The sequence below is a fragment of the Ahaetulla prasina genome, chromosome 13, assembly GCF_028640845.1.
Source record: "Ahaetulla prasina isolate Xishuangbanna chromosome 13, ASM2864084v1, whole genome shotgun sequence".
Taxonomy (NCBI): Eukaryota; Metazoa; Chordata; class Lepidosauria; order Squamata; family Colubridae; genus Ahaetulla; species Ahaetulla prasina.
In genome coordinates this window covers 324,437-340,710 of record NC_080551.1, presented here as the reverse complement: position 1 = coordinate 340,710, position 16,274 = coordinate 324,437, and the positions used below count along the sequence as shown (strand labels likewise).

The 16,274-nt window shown below is 46.3% G+C and overlaps 1 protein-coding gene across 2 annotated transcripts; it reads left to right on the top strand.

Moving 5' to 3' along the window:
- Positions 1 to 1,984: 1,984 nt before the first annotated feature.
- Positions 1,985 to 8,866, top strand: PDIA3 (protein disulfide isomerase family A member 3). Of its 2 annotated transcripts, XM_058156005.1 has the most exons (13): positions 1,985 to 2,143; positions 2,405 to 2,483; positions 2,599 to 2,716; positions 3,550 to 3,654; positions 4,625 to 4,754; positions 5,338 to 5,454; positions 5,541 to 5,666; positions 6,322 to 6,504; positions 6,739 to 6,847; positions 7,378 to 7,506; positions 7,759 to 7,838; positions 8,047 to 8,104; positions 8,482 to 8,866. In XM_058156005.1, exons 1-13 carry the CDS (start codon positions 2,001 to 2,003, stop codon positions 8,599 to 8,601), a joined length of 1,497 nt encoding a protein of 498 aa, XP_058011988.1. In that variant the 5' UTR covers positions 1,985 to 2,000; the 3' UTR covers positions 8,602 to 8,866. The 2 variants fall into 2 exon arrangements, with proteins under 2 accessions (XP_058011988.1, XP_058011989.1); XM_058156006.1 differs by lacking the exon at positions 5,338 to 5,454.
- Positions 8,867 to 16,274: the final 7,408 nt, after the last annotated feature.

The following is a 16,274-nucleotide window of genomic DNA, read 5'->3' as shown; positions in this document are numbered from 1 at the left end:
AAAGTGACATCTTCATAGAGGACACAGCTTAAAAGTTCCCCTTTAACTTGTCTGCTCTTGGAACCAGCTGCTCTTCTGGATGAACAAGGCCTTTCCACTTTTTCCCTCCCTCTGGTCTATCTCCACATGCCTTGAAAGGCTTTTGCACACAGAATGCTCAGAAAGTAGCAGGTTTTGAATTCACAAGCTGTGCCCTTGTCAAGCTGTGCAGCAGCTTGTTATTGGTCAGACACCTTAAAGGTCATCCATTTGTGCTGAAACAAGTCAAGCATCAACATCAAACAAATGTTGGAAGTCCTCCAGCAAAAAACTTGACACTTCATCTGGTTTGATGCCACTGGTCACCATCTGGAATTCCTTAGGCTTTACCTTTATTTCTCTCCAGTTTCACCTCATTGGGTCTTGTGCTCCCTTCCAAGGCAAGAAAGAACTGGTTCTGCTCCTCCTCCATAATGTGATCCTTTAGATGCACAAAGGCTTATCACCTCCCTAAGCAGACTTTACAGTTCCTCCCAGGACTTTGTTTCCAATGTCTTCTCCATCTTAGGAGTCTTTGATTGCACTTTTCAGATCATGAAGTTTTAAAGGCATGATTATTTCATGACGTTTTTGATTCACCGTGTTGTATGAACAGTCATTAAGTGAGATGAGCAGCTATATAAAAGTTGCAAATTTTCCAATCTGGGAGCTACATTAAGAGATTCATAGGATAGCATGGTGAATTTTTCACAGAAACATTGTTCTTTCTGGGTTTTGGGTTGTTGAGAGCCAGAGGAAACAGAATGACATAATGATGTCAAAGAAGAGTGAAATGAGATTTGTGGCCTTCTAAAAAATAGCTATAAACACAATGTAGGAATTAGAAGAAACTGTACCGATCCCCCTGCTCACTGTAGGAATCTACTACAGCCTCCCTGACTGATGAACTCCTACTTTTTGTTTAAATACCAGGGCACAAGAGCCCCCCACTTCCCAAGGGAGTCTGTACCACTGTGGAACAGCTCATGCCATTAGTAATTTTTGCTGACATCAACCCAAAGCTGCTTCCTGTAATTTAAATGGTTCCTTCTTGTGCCTTATTTATTTAGTTAGTACATTTATATGCCACCCATCTCACCAAGATGTCTTCTGCTCTTTTCTGCCCTTTTTCCAGTTCCTGGAAACCTTTTATGGGCTTTTTGCTGAAAATGGGGAAAAAAATGAAATGATAATTTCTGGATTTGATGGTTGAAAAAATAACAGGCTGAAGAGATTGTAAAGTTACATTTTATTGTAAAGTTAAAAGGGAAGGGGGAATAACGAATTCGTTTGCCGTGAAGAAAGGCGCAGGACGCTCCTTTAACCAACGCCCCCCTCGGCCGTTTTCTTCTTTCTTTTCTTCCTTCCGTTCTGCATTTCTCCTTTGGACGCGTCGACCTTCGAAGCAGCCGGAGGTAGCCAGACGCGGCTCTTGTCCTCCCGGCTGGAAAGCGCCCGGCAGCGGAGCCGCCTCCGTGCCAGGCAGCGCCCGAGGGGGCAGGAGCCGCGACTCCGCTCCCCAACCGCCGTTGCAGCGAACGGGGGGCGGGGGGGGGCGGGCGGGCCTCGACCTGCACTTCCCCTGTTCAACGGGCCGGCATGCAAAGCCCCCAATTCATGACGCCCCCCGCTTTGCCTTCGGACGGGCTCAAGTGGGCGCCGGCCTCAATTCGGTACCTGCATCCGCTCCCTCCTGGGTCCCCCTCGGCCCCGTTCCGGATAGGCGGCTGAGGGGGCAGCGAGGGCTCCCCCCCCTCACGCCAGGGCGCCTGCGCGAACCCGAGAGCCAGGAGAGGCGGGCGGGAGCGCGCCAGCCCCGCCCCGCCCGACACGCTCGGGCCAATGGGCGGATGCCACATGCTAGATCCGGCCCGTCTGCGCAGGGGGCGGCCCTTCCGCTTCCTCTTTAGCCCCGAACTGAGGCGATCGCCGGGGAAAGCGAAAGTCGCCGCCGTTCCCCTCCGTTCTCTCCGCTGGGCCTCATGGCGACGCTGCTCCTCGCGCTGCTTCTCGCTGCGGCGGCCTGGCCTGCCCGCGCTTCCGACGTGCTGGAGCTGAGCGATGATGACTTCGACAGCGGCCTAAGCGACCGCAACGTCGCCCTCGTGGAGTTCTACGCTCCTTGGTGGGTCGGGATTGGCGCGCGGCATTTCCCGGGCTTCCTCCTCCGCCGACAGAGGGAAGCGAGGGGGGGGGTCGCCCGGCGGGGTCCTCGCGGCGGGCCTGGCGCTGCGGCTGCAGCCCGGGCACCAGGGGGCGGGGCGTCGTTGCCGTGGCCTCTCCTGAGTGGCTGCCGGGGCGCGCGGCCGGAAACGGATTGGCTACCGCGAGGCCCGGGCGGGAGGCGGGGGGAAGGCGCGGGCTAACCGGCTGCGTCCCCTTGCAGGTGTGGCCATTGCAAGCGCCTGGCGCCCGAGTACGAGTCGGCGGCCACGCGGCTGAAGGGCATCGTCCCACTGGTGAAGGTGGGTCGGCGCGGGGGCCTGGGGGTCGGCAAGCCTGGGGAGCCGAGTCTGGGGTGGCCGGCCGGGCTGAGGCCTTGGCTGGGACGGCAACGCGTCCCCTCGACTCCCCTCCCAGGTCGACTGCACGGCCAATTCGGAGACCTGCAACAAGTACGGGGTGAGCGGCTACCCGACCCTGAAGATCTTCCGCAACGGGGAGGAGTCTGGCACTTACGACGGGCCCAGGACAGCCGGTGAGCGACCCCCGAGGAGGCTGCTCGAGCCCTCATGGCATAGCAAGGCCCGTGGGGGGGGGGTGTCGGGGCTGCTACTTCGGTTTGCGGGAAGCCTGGCCAGAGTCCCGGCGCAGGCTCCGCACCTTTCCTGTGTGTCCGTTGCTAGTACAGGAGGCGGTGGTGGCGGCGTGGCAGAAGGCCCTGCCCGGGACCCTCTTGAGCAACCCGAGGATGGGGGGAGGGCCGGCGGCCTGCTGCAGTTTTAAATTGTGCCCACCGGTTGCAGCTCTGGGCTCTGGATTCTCACTTTGCAGCTAGTGTTGGAAACTGTCCTATCAGTACAAATAATCTTCGATTTATGACCATAATTGAGCCCATCATTTCTATTAAGTGAGTTTGCCTCGTTTTAAGACCTTTCTTTCCACAATTGTTAAGTGAGCCACTGCAGTTGTTTAGTTAATAGCAAAGTTGTTAAGTGAAACTGGCTTCCCCATCGACTTTGCTTGTCAGAAGATTGCAAAAGGAGATCACTTGACCCAGGGACACTGCAACCATCATTAGTAAGCTGCCAAGCATCTGAATTTTAATCATGGGGATGCTACAACTATTGTAAGTGTGAAAAACTGGTCATGTCAGCTTTTTCGGTGCTTTTGTAACTGAATGGTCATTAAATGAACTGTTGTAAGTCAAGGACTACTTGTAGATGTGGGAGATTTGCCTATATTAACATAACAAATATGGGATTGAAACAATGATTGATGTACTGCAGCCTGTTCTTTGGGGCTTTTGTACCATGTCAATGTGAGTCTCTAAAAAATTTTGGGCTTTATTTATATATTTATTTTTCTAAGATGGAATTGTGAGTCATCTAAAGAAACAGGCTGGGCCTGCCTCAGTCCCTCTTTCTCCTGAGGGTTTTGAGAAGTTCATCAGTGAAAAGGATGCTGCTGTGGTGGGTAAGTAGTTTGTGGGGTAGGAGATCGCAATACAGATCAGTGTTTACCTTAATTAGTGATATTTTGGATTGTTTCTGTGGAGGATTTGGTTCATGGACCAATTGATTAGATAAAGCTAGGATGGGATGATCTGCTAATTAAGTTAAATATGTTGTGTTTAAAAAACCATTAAATAACTTGATTTCCATTTGGTCTTGCCTTCTGTCTTCCTGTTGGAAGTGGGGTTTACTTCATCTTTCAGATGAGAACCTGTCTTGGCAAGGCACAGTCCCCAATAAAAATACCAAAGGCATATGGGTTGGTTGTGTTGGGTGGCATTTGAAGGCTGGGATAATTTTTGGGTCTGACTCGTTCTTTATGGATTAAGTGATAAGGGTTATAAAATACACCTGGACCTGAAACCCAGAAAATGATACTGTCAACAATTCAGCAATAAAATGCTAACTTGATTTTACTAGCGTGTGGCTCAGGCTGTAAGAAGCCTGTTATTAAACACTTATTAAACACAATTACTGCAGGCTCGAGTCCCACCAAGCCCAAGGTTGACTCAGCCTTCCATCCTTTATAAGGTAGGTAAAATGAGGACCCAGATTGTTGGGGGGGGGGCAATAAGTTGACTTTGTATATAAATATACAAATAGGATGAGATTATTGCCTTACACAATGTAAGCCGCCCTGAGTCTTCGGAGAAGGGCGGGATATAAATGTAAATTAAAAAAAAAATCTATAACATCAATAGCTAACAAAGGCTTAACAGTTGAGGATGTTAATAGGCTTGAAGTCCTTGTTTTGTCATTTTAAAGAACAGTCATGCATTGTGTTCTCCCCCCCCCCCCCCAAAAAAAAAAACCACCACCACCAAGGAAATGTTTGCTTTTCCTCCCATGTCATCAATCCAGTTTCTCAAAGGCAGAACTAAATTATTTATCTTGGGCCTCTTACACAGCTATTTATTTCTTATGAATTACAGGATTCTTCAGAGAGCTGTTTGGCGATGCACATTCAGAATACATGAAAGCAGCAAGCAATTTGCGGGACCATTATCGCTTTGGGCATGTCAGTGATGAGGACCTCATTAAGAAATATGAACCAGATGGCGAGTAAGTGTTCAGTGGTTGACCTTGTATTTTCCTGGTTTGGCTTAAAAGGTTTATAGAGGTTATGAGGTTTGTTCTTGTTTTTGTGTGTCTTGCCAACCAAATAACTTTAAAAGTTGCTCATATTTTCAAAATATAAAGAGCAAAACTTTATAGTGTTGTTAACTTATGCGAATGAGTTTTTACTCTCGTCTTTGGTCCTGAAAGGCTCACGTATATGTCATGGTTCTTTAGAATGCTTAAACCTTGCTTTGAGTAGCCTGTGAAAGGTGGAGTGTCACGTTTATACAGTGGCACAAATTGCCAAGTCCCTTCTGGGCTGATAGTTGTTTATCTATGCAGGCAAGTCAGAACTTGATGTGCTTGCTGCCTTTGTGTTAGCTTCTCCCTGTGGAATTGGCTCAAGCAGCTGAGACTTGCTCAGGGACTGGGGCCCTATCCTGGAGGAACCTTCAGTCATCTGTAGGGAATGGTTCAGTGAATCCTGCAGTGTGAATGGGATTGTACTTGGTCTCCTTCCGACTGTGAGCCAAAGGGATGCTTGATTGGGTTTGACTGCCAAAATGCACCAGTCTCCTTTTCACAGGGGCATTGTCCTGTTCCGTCCCCAACACCTTGCAAACAAGTTTGAGGACAGTTCTGTGCAATATACAGAAGAAAAGATCACAACTGGCAAAATTAAGAAATTTCTTCAAGAGAACATGTGAGCATAATAGTTTCTTTCCTATAGCAAGTATGTTTGTCTGAATGGGATTCATGTACTAACAAAGGTGAATTTCTATGTTTCAGTTTTGGTTTATGCCCACACATGACTGAAGACAATAAAGAATTGATCCAAGGAAAAGATCTTTTAGTGGCTTATTACGATGTAGATTATGAAAAGAATCCCAAAGGCTCCAATTATTGGCGCAACAGGTAAGTTAAGAATTCCATTTCTATGTCAAGAACCATTTTTATTATAGATGAAATCTGACTATTGGAGAAAACAGTAAATAAAATGAAAGTCATATCTGTGCCAGTTATGGTTCCCCTGCAGCTAAGTTGCGAAAGCCACTGAAAAAAGTCTTGTTGAAATATGGGGCCTTCCAAAATTAAACTTTCTGTTGTGGGGAGTGAGATAAAGAAGCAATGATAGACTATTGGTGGGAGGTGACAGGAGGTAGAGAGTGTGCTTGCTGCTGAGTGGCTAAAGAAGAGCTGGGCAGTTCACCTTTGAAGACCTCTTGCCTGTAGGGAGCTGGATCCGGGATTTTCTTGCACTAGTATTTTAAAAAGCACTAAGGGCAGGATGAATAGGTGACCATTCCTCCTTCCCTTGGTTAGTGATATAAAATTGGTTTCAAAGATCAGGAGTGATTAAAATGGCACACAAGCTACAGCAGAAGGAGGGGTTAGCCATGGTCTGTGCTGAAGTATGTGCTTCGGTAGACTTATCCTTTTTGTCTCTGAAGAATTGTTACTTCAAAAACAAGTCTCCTTAGAAAATAACTCTGTAGTACAGGGTGTTTCCTGTTTGGCCATTCAATTTTCTTGACCTGACAATAACAGGACAGTTGCCTTGTTTCTGCAGAGTGATGAAAGTTGCTCGGAGTTTCCTGGATGCTGGTCACAAGCTTAATTTTGCTGTTGCAAGTCGAAAGACTTTTGGCCATGAACTCACAGAGTTTGGGCTGGATGGGTCTACCAGTGATGTGCCTCTTGTCGCTATCAGAACAGCCAAAGGAGAGAAATTTGCCATGCAAGAGGAATTTTCGTAAGTTCACGTTTCTGTTCCTTTGTTGGGAGTTAACAGCTTCTACTTGGAAGTTTTCCTTCTTTCGAAATGGAAACAGTTCCTGCAGGGCAGAGCTTCCATTGGATTGTTCTGGGAAGAGCTTTGAAGGAGAAGAGGCCTGTGTTGTTTCCTTAGTGGCTCTTAAGGGTAGTATCCTTAATGGGGATACAAATGGGTCTATGCTGGCTGAAGCAATTCTTACTCCATTTGCAGCCGTGATGGTAAAGCCTTGGAGAGATTCCTTCAGGATTATTTCGATGGAAAGCTGAAAAGATACCTGAAATCAGAGCCCATCCCAGAGAACAATGATGGTCCGGTAAAGGTGAGAACAGGGCTAGCTTTCCTTTAACCCTCTAGTAACTGTGGAAGAGATTTTATTTGGTGTTCCAATGTGTCTGAAATAATAGGGGAAGCAGAACATTTTGTACAGTTTCCTGAATCCCTTAGGAAAAAAGGGCACCATAACAAAAAATAAAAAATCAACATTTTGCTCTCAAAACACAATGCTTAATTCAGCATGGTAATGGCCCTTCTTGTTTCAATATGTTAAACTAAATTAAACAAATACAAGGAGTGTTAGAGGAATGTGAAATTTTACAGTACTTATATGCTAGCATAAACAGCTGTCTGAAACTGGGCCATGTTCACCTCCGTATGAGTAAGCAGGTGACTTGAACTGGTAATGTTATTCCACAATTGTACAAATGTGACCTTGGACGCTACTTTCTACATTGCAAGGAAAGAACAGGTATGATTGCAGCTGGAGAAAGCAACTGTTCTTTTTACCATGAGGTGTTTTGGTTCTTTTATATAATTCTGGCCTGTTTATTTAAACCTCCTTGTTTCTCTCAGGTAGTCGTGGCTGAAAATTTTGATGAAATCGTAAACGTGGAGAGTAAGGATGTGCTTATAGAGTTCTACGCCCCGTGGTGTGGCCACTGCAAGAATCTTGAACCCAAATACAAAGAGCTGGGGGAGAAGGTAGGGGGAAAGGAAGGGTTGCCTCAATTTGGAAGTCTCTTGAGAGAAGTTACTTTATCTGTGAAGTGACTGGTGGGAGTTCCTTTCTGGGTGCCTTTCTGGATCCCAAGAATAGGAAATATTGGTGGTTCTCCTCCTGCTAAAACATGTGTCCTGTTTGCTTTTGACTTCACATATGTATGATCTCAGTCACCATTTTCTCAGGGGGCTGAGAGTTTTGTCCTCCCTAATTACTGGCTTATTTTTTTTCAGCTTAACAAAGACCCCCACATTGTTATAGCTAAGATGGATGCTACAGCCAATGATGTGCCTTTACCATATGAAGTCAAAGGGTAAGGAAGCCCAGGAATGGCGGTTGGCTTTTCCTGGTGAGCTACATCTGCTACTAGCAGAACAGCTTTCTTAGAATTGCCTTTTGATCCGTTTGCCAATCATGCAGAATAATGGGTTTATTGAGGTTTGAGGACCAGTTAAATTCATGTTTGCTGTTGCTACAAAAAAAGATTGAATATGTTGACTGGATCTTTCTTTGTGCTGCAGCTTCCCCACAATTTACTTTGCTCCTGCCGGTAGCAAGCAAAGTCCAAAGAAATATGAGGTGAGCAGATCTTTTGCTGGCTTATTTCCATCGGAAGGACTTCCTAGGTAAAGAGATGTGATACAAACTACAGCAGCAGAAATTTGGTCTGGTTGGATTGGGCCTTGGAAGGGAAACCACCCTGAAATTCCAGAGCTAGAGGCTAGATTAGAATCTTTTAAAAGCATTCCCAAAAAGTGGATGGGAACTCCGCCTAGGCGCCAAGGAGGGGAAGAGGAGTGTGATAGATGATTTGGAATTGAGCTGGGCTTCCTGGACTACAACGGGTAAAAGATGGGGACTACTGTGAATTGTGGATCGTGCAAAACAGTGGGCAGGGGGTGGCCTGCATCTCGCTAGTTCTCTTCCTCTTGGCCTCACTTCTCTCTCCTTGCCAGGGGGGGCGTGAGGTGAGTGACTTTGTCAGCTATCTGAAGAGGGAGGCCACATATCCACCAATTCTACAAGAAGATGAAAAGCCCAAGAAGAAGAAGAAGGTGCCGAAAGAGGATCTGTGAGAGCCTTGGCTGCCGCCTTGTTCAGAGAGGAGCCTGGCGGCTGCTCTGGAAAAAAGACCAGGGCTCCGTGGTGCAGCTTCATTGCTGGAAAGCAAAACCTTTCAGGCAGAGGAGAGCCGGTGGCTGCTGTCCTACTAATTTACCTGCCCCTTGTGTCTTAGCTGCACTTACCATGGATGCCCTGACTGGAGTGGGGTGGTGTTCTTTTCTAAATTTTTTTGTACATTTGGAGGAATGAACGAATAAATGAACCCTTGATCCCCCACCCCCAGTTCCCGTGTAATAGTGGGACCAGGGAGCCTCGTGCTGGAGAGCCAGTGTTGCTGGCTTCGTCTTTAAGAGGGACTACTGAGAGCTGCCTCTGTTGGAGCCTTTTTTGGAGATAGCTGCCTAGAACAGCTCTGGGCTGAGTGAGCAAAGTCAGACTGGCAGCAGTGGTTGCTTCTGCTTCCTCCTTTTGCTGAGGAATGGGCATGTAGCCTGTAACTACTGCATGGAGTCAAAACATGGAGTCAACAAATCTACTGTTGTGTGTAGTTCTGTCTGGAAAACCTGAATCGTATCTCAAAGCTGAAAGCACCGCACTATTTTGCAGAATAGAATATTGGAATGGAAAAGGAATAGGAATAAGAACAGAATAGAGCAGAGCAGAGCAGAGCAGAGCTGGAAGGGACCTTGGAGGTCTTCTGATCCAGCCCCCTGCTCAAGCAGGGGAACCTATACCATTTCAGATTTCTGGAGGCAAGATGGTTTATTGTCCTCACTGATAGGAAGTTTCTTAATTCCAGGTTGCTTCTCCTTTTGATTAGTTTCCAACCATTGTTTCTTGTCCTGCCCTCTCGTGCTTTGTAGAATTATTTGACCCCCACTTGGGCACCCCAGCTCCAGATACACAGCAAAGCCACAAGGGTACTGCATAGTGTGGACCAAGTTACAAACAAGATTCAGCTTTTCAGCTGGATACAGCAATGTTGATTCCTAGGAAAGATTCAACCTAGAAATGAGGAAGAACTTTATGACAGTGAGAACAATCAACCAATGGACAGTTTGCCTTTGGAAGTTGTGGGAGCTTCATCACATGAGACTTTCAAGAAAAGATTGGACTGCCGTTTGTCAGGAATGGTATAGGGTCTCCTGCTTGAACAGGGGGTAGGAGTAGATGACCTATTGGGTCCCTTCCAACTCTTAATCTGCTTGGCTAGCTGCTGAAATTACCACGGAACGGTGGAGAACTACCCCAATATAAAGTTGCTGGAAGGATCCCGCCAGTATTTTTATGCTGACTATAGCTGGCTGTACGTGTCAATCCTCTGAAAATGGGAGATGGCTCTTTTCTGATGTCTAGGCCAAAAGAATATGAATAAAGACAGGCTATGTTAAAATCGGTGCCCGGCCTTGCCTGTTCTTAGCTTTTTGTCTGCTTCCCCTGCTGTCTCTTTAGGCCAGGGGTCCTCGAACTACGGCCTGCTGAAGCCATTAATCCAGCCTGCGCAAAACCACGAGGCTGCCCTGCCTACATCGCCCTGCCAGCCCCCACCCTTCGGCCGAGTGCAGGACTTAACTTGGGGGGCTCATGAAGGTAAGGCCAGCATTTTTGGCCTGCGGAATGCTTCTGGAGGTGGGGGAAGGTGCAAAATGGGGCACATAGACACCCTGGAAGGCCAAAAAAGGGGCCCTTTTGGCCTGCAGAATGCTTCTGGAGGCAGAGGTGAAAAACGGGGCACAAGGGCCCGTTTTTGGTCTCCCCTGCCTCTAGCAGCACTCTGCAGGCCAAAAACGGGGCGCATGGAGGCCTCCCAGGGAGTCTGCGCAATCCATTTTTCACCTCCCCCACCTCCAGAAGAAAAAGAGAGACAGTAAGAGACAGAGAGGGAAAAAGAGAGAGACTTATTGATTGTAAGCTCCTTGGGGCTGAGAAGAATTGCTGCAAAACCGAGTTTCCTGAAGGGGACCCCTAGACTCCTAAACAACTGAAAAAACGATCTAGTAAAAATAAAAGTCAACCAAAAGAATAACATGCAAATAAAACACCCCAGGAGCAAAACAAAGTTTAATTTGTGTGCATTGTTTAATGGACTGCTAAATTTACCATGCCCGCCTAGTCACATGACCTAGCCACGCCCGCCCACCCAGTCTGCCCCCCAACAGTCTGAGGGGCTGTGAATTGCCCCGCTATTTAAAAAGTTTGAGGACCCCTGCTTTAGGCCCTTGTTGAGTGAGAAGGGCTTAAACTAGTGGCCCAGCGAAATGTAGTGGACATAATATACTTGTCATTTGACAAGGTAGACCACAACCTTGATCACCTTAATGTAACTACATTTACATGGAAAGATGTAAGCAGGACCCTCCAGCAGTGGTTTATTTTAGGCTCAATAATCTTCAACATCGTAAACAATTGAAATGAGGGAATAGAAAGGGAACTCTTCACATTTGTAAATGACATTATACAGGTAAGAATAGCCAATACCCCAGAATAGGGGTCTCCAACCTTTCGGACCTCGGACTGCTAAATTCATAATTTTAAATCCCATGGACCACTAATGATCTGCCTAATGACCGGCTGGGTGAGCATTTATAGGTTGTCATGTGACTGGATGGGTGTGGCCAATTCAATGTCACGTCGAGGTGTGCTTCACCGGCCTCTACTTCCCCTTCCCCTCCCAGCCATTCCTCGCCTCCCCACCCTGGCTCCTTAGGGCCCCAACAGGAAGGTCCAGTTACTGGACCTAAGCAGTCACCATGAGTTGGCAAAACAGCTCAGTTCAAATTGGATCTGACCGAGAAGAAGGCTCAGTAGAAGCACCTCACTGAGGACTAGGAGCATAGGCTTTCCAAGCAGAGGGAAGACCCGCGAGCATGCAAGGCCAGGTACTGGCGCCTGAGGGCTCAGCAGGCTGAGATGGTCAGCCAGTTCCAGGCGATGAGGCAGTCCCACTGGAATGAAGCCGTCCGGCTCTTCGCCACCAGTGGCGCTTCCACCCAGCCTTTGCCCAAAACCCCACACCAGGAGGCTGCAGCAGACCCCAAATCGGAATTTCTGCCCTCTTCTGACCCTCACAAAAAGACCCCCAAGGGGGAGACTCTGCAGCAACACAAGCGTTCATTGCACATATGCAATGTACGTTCTGTACATTGTATGCGCTGTAGTTTGAGAACCCCTGATTTAGTGCAATATTAAAAATGCAATATAAAAATAAAAAAATAAAATATAATATATATATATATATATATATAAATCATCATCATCATCATGCATCTTAAGATACTTAGGATGCTGGCAGCAACTCATACCAACCATCAGCACCAGTCAATGGTATTTGTGATGCATTTTTGAATCTTCAGTTGACTTGAGTTTTATGTTTAATGAGTAAAGTAAATAATAAAATGAAATATACAATTTTTCTGCGGACCACCAAAATTTTCTTGCAGACCACTAGTGGTCCATGGACCACCAGTTGGTTACCGCTGCCCTAGAAGATAGCCTTAAATTCCAGAAGGATCTGGACAGTCTTGAACATTGGGCCTATCTAACAAAATGAAAGGGCTCAGGGGCTAGAACATTGAGCTTGTCAATCAAAAGGTCGGCAGCTCAGTGGTTTGAATCCCTAGTGCTGCCGTGTAACGGGGTGAGCTCCCGTTACTTGTCTCAGCTTCTGCCAACCTAGCAGTTTCGAAAGCACGTAAAAATGCAAGTAGAAAAAATAGGGACCACCTTTGGTGGGAAGGTAACAGCGTTCCGTGCGCCTTTGGTGTTGAGTCATGCCGGCCACATGACCACAGAGACGTCTTTGGACAGTGCTGGCTCTTCGGCTTTGAAACGGAGATGAGCACTGCCCCCTAGAGTCAGCAACGACTAGCATGTATGTGCGAGGGGAACCTTTACCTTTTACTAACAAAATGAAATTCAGCATAGAGAACTGTAGACATTGGGTGACATGAAAGCACTAGGTATTAGGCTAGCATTAGGTAAACTAAGGACAACATGATAGCATTGTTCTAATATTTGAGGGGCTGCCACAAAGAAGGGGTCAATGTATTCTCCAAAGCATCAGAAAGCAGGACAACAAGCAATGGATGGAAGCTAAACAAGGAGTGAGCCAACCTAGAACTAAGAAATTTTCTGACAGAACAATTAACCAGTGAAATAGCTTGCTTTCAAAAGTTGTGGCGCCCCATCGCTGGACAGCCACTTGTCTGAAATGGAATAGGGTCTCCTGCTTGAGCTTGGACTAGAAGACCTCCAAAGTGCCTTCCAATTTTACTATTCTGTTCTGATTTGATAAAGTAACACAGATGCTCTTGATTTTGCCATGCCTCAATTTGATGATAAGCCATGATGAGCACTCTTTGGGGCTGTACATGATACTAACTTTGCGAATTGGGCCTCACGATCAGGATTTCGTGTATTTTGTAAACCCAGACATGATTTCATTGAAAACTGGAGCAGAACACATTGTTCTAACTTGGCCTCTAAGATGGTTATTGAATCCAATTGTGGAGCTCCCTAAATGAACCTTGCAACTCATCCTAAACTAGATTGTTCATAAAAAGGTGAGGATTATGTGCCATCAAGTCATTGTCAACTGTGGGCAAATGAGAATGGATAGTAGTGGGGCATTTTGTTAAATGCTTTGCAGTAATGAAGATACACTGCAAAATTCCAAAAGTCTAAAGCAAGATGAAGTTAAGAGAATTCGCTTTCCGAGTAGTATGTTCTGCACTGAGTTCCAGGAGGTGGTAGATTGATAGTTTTAAAATTGTTCTGATAATTGGGGACTGAAATCTGCCTTTTCCTTGATCCCCTCCTTTCTTTCAGAATACAGGAACGGTATTTATCCTCCCGTTCTGGCTTCAGTAGTCTAGGAAATCATTCATTTAGCCCATAGAAAATGGTTATTCCCCAAAGGATTTTTTTCAAGCGTGCACTGGAATCTTAACCTTTTTATGTGATTCATTACCATCCTGCAATTTGTGGAAGATTAGAATAGAACGGAATACTTTATTGGGCTAAGTGTGATTAGACACACAAGGAATTTTGCTCTTGTATAGATTATTTTCGACAGTTGGGTGAAAGAACTGAATTCAAAGAAATTCTATCGCCTAAGAAAAAAGGGATGTGATCGCTGTAAGACTCTCAAGAAAATACCAAGGCCATAAACATAAGTGGGATTACTACATTTAAAATACGGATGTGGTTTGCCTATACAGAAATTGTGCAACTTGGTCAGCATGTGTACAGTATGTGCTATTATATGTGCCATTACAATATGTGCTATTATATGTGCCATTACTGTATACCGGAGAATCAAACTATTTCATTGAGGGCCACATCAGGGTAGGGTTGTTTCACCTGTGGAGTGGGTGGGCTTGGCCAGCTCAACATCACTCACGTTAGGGTGGTGGGCAGGGTAGGCCTGGTGGGATCCTTTGTCTCCAGTGGAGGAAGGCCAGAACAGAGAGTGCACCAAACCCTTGTCCTCCATCTGTTGGTGGCCAAGTGCAAAGCAGGATTTTTCTTCCTTCCCTTTTCTTCTTTTTCCTTCACTCTTCATTTTTCTTCTTCCTTCCCCTTTCCTTTTCCCTTCCTTGCTCTCTTCTCATCTTTCTTTCTTTGTCTTTCCTCTTTCCCTTTCTCCTCTCTTGTCCCTTCTTGGATGCTCAAATGCAGAAGGGGAAACATTTCTCCTTTTGTTTTGTTTTGCTTTTAGTTTGTTTTGTTAGCCCTCTGCCAGCAAAAATGGAGCTCGGGGAGATTAGAGGAGGTAATTGGGGGAGAGGGAGTCTAGCATTTAGCAATGACAGGAAAAGTTTCACCATGCCTGAGAAAGACGACTGCTTTTCTGTCACACGGCACAGCCTGTTCTCCTTTACTATGCTGACATCTTGAGCTCTGGTGATCTTTGAAAGTGACCAACCAGTGCTAGAGAGTTGATGCAAAGACCCAACAGATGTGGAACCTCGGGTAGGAAATGGAGCATGAGATTTCTGGGTTGTGGGAGGCCTTGGGTGGCTGGAGGCAGATGGTCTAGGTCCTAATGGTCTTCCCCACCCGAGCTACACCATGTGCACTTAATGACACTGCATTTGATTAACGAATGCATGGGGACAGCAAGGTGGTGTGGTCTGTTAGCAGCCTACGGAGCAGGCAACGGAGTCGGACAGCGATGAGGCTGAGGTGAGGCCAGGGCCATTGGGAAATGAGGTGCAGACTCCAGAGCCTGATAGTAGTGAGGCAGAGGAACAGGAGGAACCTGTTCCTAATGCACGCATGAGAAGAGCTGCCAGAAGGCAAGAGCAGCTTGGGAGTAGGCTTTAAACAGACCAGCACCGGCGTTTGAACCTTGCTGGAAAACAATGTTGGTAGCTGCATCTTCTGCTTCGTCTACGTCTTGCCTTTATTTTTGTGACTTCTGAACGTTTGCCAAGAAAGGCCTTTGGCAGCCTAATTGGACCAAGGTTTGCAACAGGACCGAGGAATTTGTGTTGGGAGGCATTTTTTTGAGTAGAACGACGCTGGGAATGAAGTAATTCTCAGCTGTTCGGATAAAGTTTGTTTTTGCACGGACTGAGTTTCCTACTACCTACTTGGGCCTGGGTCACAACACAAGGATGGAGATATATTCACTTAATATGACTCAGTTAATGACCTCCTGGATTATGAGGTACAGTGGCGCAGTGGTTAGAGTGCAGTACTGCAGACTACTGCTGGCTGTCTGCAATTTGGCAGATCAAATCTCACGAGGCTAAGCCTTTCATCCTTCCCACGGGGTCAAAATGAGGACCCAGATTGTTGGGGGGAAATATGCTGACTCTGTACACTGCTTAGAGAGGGCTGTAAAGCACTGTGAAGTCTAAGTGCTAATGCTATATTGACCATCATTTGTGTTGTAAATTGTACCTTGAAGGTATCTTTTATTACACTGAGAGCATACGCACCAAGACAAATTCCTTGTTGTCCAATCACACCTGGCCAATAAAAAATTCTATTCTATTCTATTCTGACTGTTATGGGCAGGCTTCATTATGGTCATAATTCAAGGACTACCTGTAACAAGACAGCATGTTATGTATATGTCCCAGCAGTCAGGTGCATAGGCCTACTTATGGTTGGGCTTACTATTGCAGATGAATGTGGATTCCCACAAACAATTTGCCATGCTTAGCAGGGAGGAAAAAGTGTTTATTGATTTACAGGAAGAGAAAGCACTTCTGGTTGCCTAACATTACAAACCAAAATAAAACAAATAGAAAGATAGTAAGTACAATTCAGATTCTAGGCAGATGCAAGTGGCTAGGCCTCAGTCTTGTGGTATCATCTGTAATGAGTTTGAGAAATAGAAGGCGGTCTTGGTGCAGTTAGTTTAGCCACTAGCACTGATGTTACCTAGTTGTGTAATGAAACATCTTCAAGAAAACAACCAAGCTCAGAGAGCACCAAGGACCCTAGCACCAACCCTGAGCTACAAATATTTTCTCTTATTGGTAGCTTAGCCACTCCAGCTAAGTCAGCTGTGATGGTGGCCTCTTTGAGAGGTCACCTATCAACTTGTTTCTAACAGGTCCTTTTCAGAGGTTGTTGACAGCCTGGCTGCCCCCCTCCATTAGCTATCTATGGTGGTATCTGCTGCTCGGAGGGTCATCACTCCTGGCCTAGCTTTCAAATGAGCTTTAAG